This window comes from Schistocerca piceifrons, chromosome X, assembly GCF_021461385.2.
Source record: "Schistocerca piceifrons isolate TAMUIC-IGC-003096 chromosome X, iqSchPice1.1, whole genome shotgun sequence".
Lineage (NCBI taxonomy): Eukaryota > Metazoa > Arthropoda > Insecta > Orthoptera > Acrididae > Schistocerca > Schistocerca piceifrons.
In genome coordinates this window covers 752,021,917-752,034,369 of record NC_060149.1, presented here as the reverse complement: position 1 = coordinate 752,034,369, position 12,453 = coordinate 752,021,917, and the positions used below count along the sequence as shown (strand labels likewise).

General features: G+C 38.1%; 1 protein-coding gene across 1 annotated transcript in view; it reads left to right on the top strand.

Moving 5' to 3' along the window:
• The window catches only part of LOC124722040, a 1,041,203-nt gene that overhangs the window by 829,440 nt on the left and 199,310 nt on the right, over positions 1–12,453 (top strand). The window contains exon 17 of the mRNA XM_047247232.1: positions 10,303–10,653. Coding sequence (XP_047103188.1) covers positions 10,303–10,653 — 351 coding nt within the window. The remainder of the gene's footprint in view (positions 1–10,302; positions 10,654–12,453) is intronic.

The window sequence follows — 12,453 nt, the reverse complement described above, 5'->3', positions numbered from 1 at the left end:
TTGTTTGAAATTCTCATGTTTCCTATTTTGAACTCAAGCATAGCCTTTTCTAACATTCATCCTGTTGGGATGCTTCTCTGTTTCAATAACATGTATACAAAATATAATAGTGAAAATGTGAACTGTATGTGAGAATATTTCCAAAATTCTGCATTAATGTTTCTTCGACAGCAACTTTTTTTTATTTTCCCTGTGTTAATGTCAAGGTTGATAGAATCATTTGATCATTTATATTTATCAGTTACTTCTTTCAGTTCAATGCAGATTTATATGAGAGATTTTTATAGTGTTTAACCTATTGTTCATTTGGCATAGAATTTATCATAAATGTCCTGACCTTTTCATTGAAATGTTGAAATATTTTCTAAACATATCCCATTAACAATTATGATGATGATTCTGGTGATTTTTTATGGTTTTCTTTCGATTAAAGCTCTTAACATGAAAAATAGAGATGTGATTAGAAGACTAGTAACAATAATAGTAATGGTAATAATAACAATTACCCTAGTGGCCAGGTAATGATAGCAACAGACTGAATGCAACAAGCCTAGAATTGTGGAAGAACAGTAAAATAAATAAATAAGTAATAAATGTGGAAGAGGAACAATAGCAATACTGTTTGTATATAATGTTATGATGAGGGTGCTGAAGTGGATAAGATGATCTAATGAAAGAAGGACAGATTACAGCATAGAAAGCAGAGACGTGTAAAGAATGAAAGGAAACATGATGGCACAAACATTGGGAGGAGAAATAGAAGGGAATATCAGGGAGAAAAGGTAGAAGCATGCAGGGATATGAGGAAATCTGATGAGAAACAAGTGATTTGGGGGTGGAAGGAAAATGTTTTACGTCCAAAGGACAGTATTTGCTCAGGTGCCAGATCCCACATCCAAATGCCAAATGACTGTCACTGTGTTAGATGATATGGATTATCCACATTAAGTAGGCACATCTTTCTGGATGAATCTCAAGAAACAAATCACAAATACAGACAACACTGATTTACCTTTTATTGAACAAAAGTAGTTGTTGCAATTCTGACATTATCTAACTGTCTCTCTTTTTTGTACAGCAGTTATTTACATACTTAAATTCCACATTGTTGATCTAGAGGTTAGCATTTAATCAATGATTGAACCAAGGTTTCTGTGATGAATTTCACCGCTAGCATACTTATTTTTATGAAAATTTGCTAACTGTGCTGTGGTTTGGCTTCCACTTTAACCTACAAAATTTACAGGGTGCACTAATTGTCAGATAGCAAAAGACATCTTCTTTCAACTGTATCATACATTCTAGACTACTGTGATGTCTAAACTAATATTTATGTGTATAATTGGCTTACTTTTTTGCTTTCTGTTACATTACATGTGAACCATAATTCTTCTGTGAGATGTATTGATCACTGCCTTTTTTTTTTTTTTTTTTTTTTTTTTTTTTTTTTTTTTTTTTTTTTTTTTTTTTTTTTACATCTGAACTTAAGATGTCACACCTTACTTTTGTGAGATACAGTAATCACTTATTGTGTGAATCTACAAAGCTTCTTCACTTCATATCTTTAAGAAATACAGCCTCCTCCTGTCCCCCTCAGTATTATTACACCATGCAATTTCTAATTCTCTCTCTCTTTTTCTCTTCCACTCCATTTTGTTTTATGATTATGTTGACCATGATTCTCAAAGAAAGTTTAGTGCATTTTTTTTTCCTGAGGTTTTGCTTTCTTCACAGCTCCTCCCCATGCAAAAAGAAATACCCTGTCCTCTTGGCTGATAAAAGCTTTCAAATTGTCCTTCATATCCTATGGAATATCTGTTGCAGTTCTTAATTTAATATAGCTTTCTTTGATATTTTCTAGTACCATACCAATCATGTCATATACAGGGTTGTCATAAACAGTCTGAAAAGCATGTAATGGTGTTGCAGAGTAGGTTTTCTGAGAAATAATTGTTAATAAAAAAATTCAATATGTTGTGCTGTTTCTCGGCATTGAAGTTAACCAGTCAGATCATCACACACCGAATCAAGCAGCCTTCCAGAGGTGGTGTCACAAATGTGTTCTTCATTTTGTTTCCTCAAACAGAACACACATAGCTTTTGTTCACTTGTCTTAAATTTATCACTTCCAAAAAAGGCATATTTTAACTCGTTATGAACATTTCAGCAAGTGGTAATTCATGGACCCACAGATGTCGGTATTTTAGCAAGTGAAAATGCTTGAATTTGCATGCACAACAACCTCATTGGCTAACTCTAATGCTAAATAACTCAGAAATGGTGTAATGTATCTGACTTTTTCTCTTAACAATCATTTTTCAGTGCAGACTCCTCTACAACACTCTTACAAGCTTTTTAGACTCTTTCTGACCACTTTGTATACACTGCCTGACAAAAAAGTGAAGTACCAAGAAAGGGATGAGGAAATGAAGTGAAACTTAAAGGGTTGAGAGTCTATGTGATATTATTTGAAATTCTTTTGAGCATGCAACCAGATTGATTGTAGAATGAGTTTTCGATGGTATAATGTGCCATCATCATAAGGTTACTCCTGCTGACTGACATACTGGACCCATGGAAGTGATATATACAGGGTGGTCCATTGATAGTGACCAGGCCAAATATCTCACGAAATAAGCATCAAACAAAAAAACTACAAAGAATGAAACACATCTAGCTTGAAGGGGGATAGCAGATGCTGCTATGGTTGGCCCACTAGATGGCGCTGCCATAGGTCAAACGGATATCAACTGTGTTTTTTAAAAAATAGGAACCCCCATTTTTTATTACATATTCGTGCAGTACGTAAAGAAATATGAATGTTTTAGTTGGACCACTTTTTGCACTTTGTGATAGAAGGCACTGTAATAGTCACAAACATATAAGTACATGGTATCTCGTAACATTCTGCTGGTGCAGACGGTATTAGCTTCTTGATACATTACCCATGTCAAAATGGACCGTTTACCAATTGCGGAAAAGGTTGATATCATGTTGATGTATGGCTATTGTGATCAAAATGCCCAACGAGTGTGTGCTATGTATGCTGCTCAGTATCCTGGACGACATCATCCAAGTGTCCGGATCGTTCACCAGATAGTTACATTATTTAAGGAAACAGGAAGTGGTCAGCCACATGTGAAACGTCAACCACAACCTGCAACAAATGATGATGCCCAAGTAGGTGTTTTAGCTGCTGTACCATATTTCTATGTACCGGGAATTGCATGGCGACGACTTTGAATGTTGTGTACAGTTCTGCCACTGGGCACAAGAGAAATTACAGGACGATGACAGATTATTTGCACATGTTCTATTTAGCGATAAAGCGTCATTCACCAACAGCGGCAAAATGAACTGGCATAATGCAACAAGTGGAACATCAGCGACCTTTGTGGGTTCATGTATGGTGCGGCGTTATGGGAGGAAGGATAATTGGCCCCCATTTTATCGATGGCAGTCTAAATGGTGCAATGTATGCTGATTTCCTACATAAAGTTCTACCGATGTTACTACAAGATGTTTCACTGCATGACAGAATGGCAATGTACTTCCAACATGATGTATGTCCAGCACATAGCATGCGTGCGGTTGAAGCGGTACTGAATAGCATATTTCATGAGAGATGGATTGGTCGTCGAAGCACCATACTATGGCTCGCACGTTCACCAGATCTGACATCTCCGGATTTCCTTCTGTGGGGAAAGTTGAAGGATATTTGCTATCGTGATCCACCAACAATGCCTGACAACATGCGTCAGCACATTGTCAATGCATGTGCAAAGATTATGGAAGGCGAACTACTCGCTGTTGAGAGGAATGTCTTTACACATATTGCCAAATACATTGAGGTTGATGGACATAATTTTGAGCATTTATTGCATTAATGTGGTATTTACAGGTAATCACAGCATGTGTTCTCAGAAATGATAAGTTCACAAAGGTACATGTATAACATTGGAACAACTGAAATAAAATGTTCAAACGTACCTCCGTTCTGTATTTTAATTTAAAAAACCTACCTGTTACCAACTGTTCATCTAAAATTGTGAGACGTATGTTTGTGACTATTACAGCACCATCTATTGCAAAGCGAAAAAAGTGGTCTAACTAAAACATTCATATTCTTTTACGTACTACACGAATATGTAGTAAAAAATGGGGGTTCCTATTTTAAAAAAACGCAGCTGATATCCGTTTGACCTATGGCAGTGCCATCTAGCGGGCCAACTGTAGTGCCCTCTGGTTTCCCCCTTCAAGCCAGAAAAGTTTTGTTCTTTGTAGTTTTTTTGTTTGACGCTTATTCCATGAGATATTTGGCCCAGTAATGATCAATGGACCACCCTGTGTACCAGTTGTCTCCACCATCCACTGAACCTATGTATGGACTATGCAATATGCTGGCCACAATGGTGGGGATAGCTCCCACTCTTGTGTTCCAGTGGTCGTCCTTTATCTGCACTCCACCTACGCTGTGCTTGGTGTTCCATTTCTGCTGCATTTGGAGAATTTTTAGCACTGGAGCCCATGCTTAACTAAAATAGAATCCATTATCCTTGTTGATTAGGTTCTCATGAAGTTGGATTTCAATCTCAATAGTGACATGTATTGTGCAGAATTTTTGTATGTTCATATTTCATTTTGTGATTGGTTTCAAGGCAATGTTCAGCAATTGCTGATTTTGTGGCTTGCTGGAGGTTGGTGTGTCATTTTTGTTCCTTGCACCTTTCTTCAATTGCGCGAATGATTTGTTCCTGCACTCGCATAGTATGTAATACATTCCAGATTTCCAGAGTCTGAGGTCATCTTTTAGTGTCACTAAAAAGGATTTGGCCATTTCTGGTGGCCAGTACACACATTTGATATTTTGTTGTCACAAAATTCTACCATTTTTTTCCAGATACATTGCATGTGTATGGAATGAAAGCTATCTTTTTCAGTCTGTCTTCATTGGGTGGTGTAGTCTTCTGTTTGAAGATGCATCAAATTTGGCAGTCATCACAGCTGTTTTTTCTGGAATGCATCCCTGAGGTGGTCCAGCTCCAGTTTTAGGCTTACTTTGTTGGAAATCACACATGTTCTGTGGACCACCATGTTTAGCACTCCTTCCCTTTGTGATGGGTGATAACAGCTGGAGATGTGAAGGTACTGGTCCATGCGGATTTTCTTCTGGTAGACACTGTGTCCCAATGTTACAACCCGTTTTCTCCGTATCAGAACATCCAATAATGGCAGCTGGCCATTTTGCTCCACCACTGTGGTGAACTGAATTTGGCTGTCGATACAGTTCAAGTGTTGCAAGTAAACTTGAATCTCAAAGCTCATCTTTCCTGTGAGCCCAGATGATGAATGTATTGTCAACATATCTGTGAAAGACTGTCAGTTTTAATGGTGCTTAGTCCAGTGCCTTTCCCTGAAAGTCATCCATAGTGAATAAGGGTGCAAATTTCTTTTCCATAAATTCCAGTGACTCCTTGAGTGGGACTCCGGTGAAAAGTGACAAAATGTTGAAACTGACCATGAGATCTGAGGTGACCAATCTGAGATTCCATAAACATTCCATGAAGTAAATCACATTCTTGATTTTGTGCTCACATTTGCCAACCAAAAGACTCAAAAGTAACATCAAGTGTTTGGCAAGCTGGTACATTAGTGCTCTTATTGTACTCGCTACTTGTTTCAGAGGTGTGCCCTCTTTGTGTAGCTTTGGAAGCCCATAGAGTCTAGGTGGTGGGGCAGCATATGACAGAAATTTTTTCACTCTCCATTCTGTAAAAGTACTTTGGAAATGTTCAACCATCTAGTACTGCATCAGGCTTGTTGGAGCCATCATCATCACCTTGTAAGCTGTGTTGTCTAGCAGTTTGTACATGTTCTCTTTCTATTCTGTGACTGTGAATAAGATGCTTATGTTCCCCTTATCCACTGGGGGGGTAACAATGTTTGGATTGCCATGCAGAAAACACAGCAATGCTCTTTCCCATCTGGAGGTGTTATGTCCCAGTGATGTGGACCCGGCAAAAGTACGGTACATTTCCCACTGTATCTCCTCAGCCATATCGAGTGGTAGAGTGGCGGCAGCTTATTCCGCTCCACTGATTATTTCTGCAAGAGGTAGTGCTGCCAGTGTTGGGGTAAAGTTTAAGCCTTTCTTTAGGACAGACAACACAGTCTCATTGATGTTCTCCCCTCTAAGATTCATTGTGGATTATCTAGTCTTCTTTTGGATGTTTTGATGCTAGTTGGTTGAATTTTTAAGACTGTTTCATAGATGCATTTCATTGTGCCCACTCTGCTTGCACCCAGGATGAACATTCAAGCCATGCACAGGATCAGAGGAGGGGGAAGACAGGCATTATACATATCACACCAACTGGTCCAGGGCGTCAGTCAGCAGGAGTAACCTGATGATCGTGGCATGTTATGCCAATGAAAATTTGTTCTGAAACAAGCAATCAATCTGGCTGCATGCCAAAGAGACTTTCAAGAAGCATACTTGCCATAAAACATATGAACACACTTATGTGGTATTATTTCAGTGATTACAAAATCAAATCATATTTACAAAGAAATTGGCAGTCTGAGCCCACTTAACAGTATGATGTTGCACCACCTCTGGCGTGGATGCATGCATTGATTTGGTGGGCAAGGGAGTCATAAAGCCATTGTATCCTCTCCTGAGGCAAGCTGGCCTACAACTGGCGTGATTGGTTCTTAAGATCCTAGATACTGGGACTGTGACAGAGTTGATGTCCAAGCTGGCCCCACACATGTTCCATTGGTGACAGATCTAGGGTTCTTACTGACCACAGGAGTACCTCAGCATCATGCAGAAAGTTCATACATGTCACATGTGGATGAACATTGTCCTCTTTAAAAATGGCATCACAATACTGATGCAAGATAGGTAACACATGAAGACACCAGATGTCTGTGACATACTGTTGTGCTCTCAGAGTACCACCAGTCACTACCAGCCATGACCTGAGGCTATGCCTGTTGGTTCCCCACACTGTGACACCAGGAGTAACAACATTGTGCCTCTCCAAAACATTGGAAGAATGAGATCTCTTCCCTGGTCACCATAATAGTCACCAAGAATGGATATTCAGTGTAGTGCAGAGCTGTGATTCATCACTGACCACAATGTGATTCCGTTCATCAGCAGTGCATGCTTCCCAGTCATGGCACTACTCCAAATACAGCCATTTATGTTGTGGAGTTAACAGCAGCCTACACATGGACAAGTAATTTCCTCACCTGGCTGGTGATAGGCCCTGAATGATGTGGGATGACACAGAAAGTTGAAGGGAGTTCAGTACTTGTTCTCAGATGGCAGGCACAGATGTGAAGGGGTTACAAATTACTTAGTACAAAATACAGTGAGAAATGGTGAGCCAGAACCTAGATGAGGAGTATACCTGCTCTCACATTCTCATGCTGTCCCACATCAGGCCACTGTCATATCCAAATGCCCCAAAAATCTGAATATTGCATGATTCAACCAGCCAGCCATATGGAAACCTTCAATGAGGCCTCTTTCAAACTCTGTCAAATGCTGATAACAGTTTCTCACATGAACATGCAGCATTTCCATGTCCTTCACAGTGATCTCTCCTACATGCATACCAAGCTTGGCAATAATGCTAAAGTAATACATTTTGATGGTCATTCTACCTGTCACAGAGAATAGCAACTCTACGAAGGGGTATCAAATATAAACAGAGTTTTTGTTCCTGAACATCAACAGTTTATAGGGCTGGCCCTGCACTTCTGCTATGCTTAGGCAGGACTGGTAGAATTGAGGTGAGCATGCTGTTAGTTATTTCCCGCCATTTCATCAGTAATGCTCATGATGTCTGAGCAGCAGGTACACCCCTCCATTGAGCAATGCATAATTATCAAATTTCTTCCTCGCAAAGGAGTTACAGCGGCGGAAATTTGCCAAAGATTGACTGCACAATTCAGTGATAAAACATTATCAAGGATGTTTGTGTTTGCCTGGCATAAGCAGTTCAAGAAAGGACAAGGATGTGTGGAAAATCATCAACACGATTGCCATCCTCAGACTAGCAGTACAGACAAAAACATTTGTGTGGTTAAAGACATTACTGACAACAATCGACAGGCGATAATATCAGAAATTGCACAAAAAGTCAGTATCAGTTATGGGAGCTGTCAAGTAATAATCACATCAACCTACAGTTCCACAAAGTGTGTTCCAGAAGGGTACCTAAACCTTTGACCAAAAATTTGAAGTTGAGACGTTTGGAGGTCTGTCAGAGGCTCACAACAAGGTTTGCGGAAGAAGGCGATGCATTTTGAGTCAGATCATCAGCTGCGACAAAATATGGGTTCACCACTACACTCCAGAATCCTAACAAGCCAGTAAGGATTGGCGGAGGAAAAGGGAGGCAGCACCAGTGAAAGCCAAGACTCGACTGTCAGCTGGCAAGTTTCTTTCAACCATTTTTTTTTATCAGTGAGGCATTTTGCTGATTGTTTTTTCACATGAGTGATGCACAATCAATGCTGCTTACTACTGCTAACTGCTGAACAAGGCGAGAGTTGCATATTGCCGCAAAAGATGAGACCAATCGATTCAACAGGTCATCTTCCTCGACAACAATATGCATCTGTCTCCAAGCTACAGGAAATGCACTGGACTACACTTGATCATCCTCCTTACAGCCCGGATGTATTGCCCTATGATTTCCATTTATTCAGACCACTTAAAGAAGCTTTAGTAGGGTGATGATTTGAAGATGACAAGAGTATGGAAGACTTCGTGTGCAACTGGCTGGTGACACGACCCAGTTCTTTTTATGATGAGGGTATCAAAATACTGCCCATACACTGGGACAAATGCATTTCCAAAGCAGGAGACTATGTGGAAAAATAAATTATAATTGCCTTGAGTTTTTCAATAAATGAATTTAAATAAAAAATAAAATCCCATTTATATTTGATCTGCCGTTGTGAAATCATCTTTTGGTGTGTATGTCTATGAAGTTACATTGACATCCGACCATGTCTTCTGGGTGCTTCACTTATTTTGTCTATTTGTGTATACTTGATGGATCCACATCAGTGATAATTATCTGCTTCCGCTCAACCTCTGTTTTTCAGTTTTGAAATCAATGTAAAAAAAGATAACTGTTTACTTGACATCAGATTCTGAATGTAAAGTAGTGATTCAAAATCATGATATTCAGTTGACAAGTGTACAGAAACGTCTCTAGAAGAAACTATATATTGACTATTTTAAGGTTATCAAAGTTTCTAGGCAGTTCCACATGCATAAATCTTTACAGGATCAGTTACCAGAACATGCATTGGGACAATAAGATGAGGATTTTGCTGCACATAAATAAACAACTCCCTGTTTGTTTTGCATGGCTGACTGATGCCTAGTAATGGTTACTACTTAATCAATGTTTTCAGTGCTGCCATCTAATCAAATTTTGTGTGAAGATGGTTTAACTGAAACCGGTTACCAGGAATGAATAAAGATGTGACTTTGCTTCTTTAAAAACTAGCTTTCATCACCATTTACCAAAGTTCCTTAGGTACTATGACTAAAATGATTATTTAAGAAAAGATAATTTGCACCTTAACTCTTCAATGATAATACAGAGCTATGCTGAGAAATGAGAAAAACTGATTTCACAGTTTTATTTCTTATCAACAGAGATGAATGACTTACTATAGCCTTACCATATTTGTTGAAAAAGTATGTACCTTCTTGTTCATAGCATCTAGATCCATGATTTTCACAACTACCCTTCATTCTGAAAGAAACACCAGAAATTTATTCACCCATCAGTGCTATAACCTTATTACCCAGGAAAGAACATTATTTACATTTTTAGCAACTGTTTTCATATTTCACAAATTATGAACCATTGCCTCATGGTAATGAGTGATTACACAGCTTTACTTATTAAAGTTTTACTTACTGTATATGCACCAGTTCTGCTTCTGTTAAATTATTTAAGTAATTATCAGCTACTGTCTCTACCATCTACATGGGTGAAACAATGCCACATTATTTAATGCCTCACACAAAGATGAATCCCCAGCAGAAATAACATTTGTCTATAGGTATTTCCCCAGAAACAGTATTATTCCTGAAAATGACAGCATAATGGAAAACATAGTATTTGTTTTGAAATTTCTGTGGAAAAAAGAAGAAAACAGAAGCTTCAGGTTATTGACACCTGAAGGTGTCGTTTCACTGTTCTTAGACTTTTAAATTTATATAATTTCGTCCAAGTTATGTAAAAAATAAATAAATTACAGGTAACAGTGCGATCTGGTGGGCAAGAACAGACCGTGTCTGTATGTCGCCAGTGCCACAAGACGTGCCTTGGCAACAGCCGACAGTCACCCCCAGATATCAGCACACTCGAGGATGACACAGACTGTGCTGACAACTGGGGTCCTCTCATGCTAATGGGCATGTCCGCACTAAATGCCACTGTTGGACTTGGCTCCTCTGTTGTCACCGACCCGTTCTCACCGACAGAGGTGCCATTAATTTCCGTCCTGCCCCCAACCCCTGACACTCTTCCCCAGAGTGACAGCTTCCAGTGGGATGATGTGGACAGGGGGCCCACTGAAGCCACTGCCACAAACCCTTCTTCTTCTCAGGTAACTTTTCAGTTGTAGCTTAGCTCTGAACGTAGAAATCAGATTGCTTCATTAGTGTATTAGGTGCAGTATCACAATAAAATTACACAGCTGACACTTTGAATGCTCTTCATTGTACTCTGAAGGATTATGAGAACTGAGAAATGCGAAGGGTGATTGTCAGATATGTACAAATGTCCTCCTTCTATTGAGCAGTAATACAATTTTTCCAGTTTGTTTGAGTTTAACAGAAAGTAATTTTTGTAAAGATGTGGATCAGTAACATTCTTGTATTGCAGTACTGCTCATTTGGCAAAGTTTCATTTTTTCAAAAAAATCTTCATTCACATTTTACTTTCAACCGCTGTCAGGGCATCTCCTTTGAGTGTGAGCTCTTATGGATACTGAGTTAATTTCAAACTACATATTATCATTTGTGAACTACCTTCACAATCTAAAATAAAAAGAGAGGGTAAAACAGTTTATTGCTACCAAAAAATGTAGTTATCTGGCACAAAATTCAAATAATTAGCAGCTAATATGATTACAATTATACACTTTTTTTCTGTCTTTGAAGACCTTTATCAGTAACATTCTCTCAAAACTTGAGCTATACATGGATTGAAAAAATTGCATAGTTTTTTATAATTTTTGTTTTGTATATATTGCATCTTCAGCATGTATAGAAGAAATTAATAAGTACTTGCATGTAATTCCAAATTTAACATTATTTTCAGATATATGCATATTTCCATCATGTTATGAACGTGCTATATGGAATAGAAGTCCAATTTCAAGAATTCCTTCTCTGTATTTTGAATTTTCAGTAAGCAATAGTGTAGTATAAAGGGAAATATAATTGCCATTTATGAAAAATTTAGGCCAGCACATAACGGAAACAAATTACATTTTAGAAAATTGTTTCTCACAGAAAATGCATTCATCAACAGCAATTAACTTAATATTCATTATAACTTAATAGGATAAAATATGTAATCAGTTTGCTTAAGGAAGAAAGAGGTATGAGACTCGATCATCTCTACATTGCTGAGTGAAATACACATGAACTATAAGGTGGTCTAATCTTCTAACAGTGATTATGTCAGTAAGAAACGTAAAAAAGTGACTGAGAGTACACATAAAATGATAATGTGAATGTAGTTTATACTACACTGTGATGTTACTAATGACTGGCCATCATAAGTGTGAGAGGGAACACATATGGCAGAATTCATTGCGTATACAAATCTCAGGGCATGTTGTTTGACAGATTCTCACTTCAGAATTTTTATCTGGTTCTGTTACTTACCTTACCAGCAATAAATTACAGGACAGTTGTCACATCGTAACTTGTTTCTGTAAGGGATTTGGAAATCAAAGGTTTAGACTCAGCAATAGTTATCATGGACACATATTTGTACATATATTTCAAAGGACAGTATGATACTCTATATTATGTAACTATTCTATGCAAAAGCATCATGAACAATTGTAATATACATCCCTTCAGAAAAGCAAAATCCACAAGTCAGTCAAAATTTCAGTTCCACAACTAAATGATTGAAATCGACGAACCATAGACTGAAACTGACATTTAGCATAGAATAACTTGATGAACAATCCCACCCCAGAGATAAACAGTGATGTGATTATTTTTTTTTATTTCATAACAATAATTATTATCATTGATAATAGCTCTATTTCCTGAGCCACTTCCTATTTCCTTTCTATTCTTGTTGAGCTTCTAAATGTTGTTGTTGTTGTGGACTTCAGTCCAGAGACTGGTTTGATGCAGCTCTCCATGTTACTCTATCCTGTGCA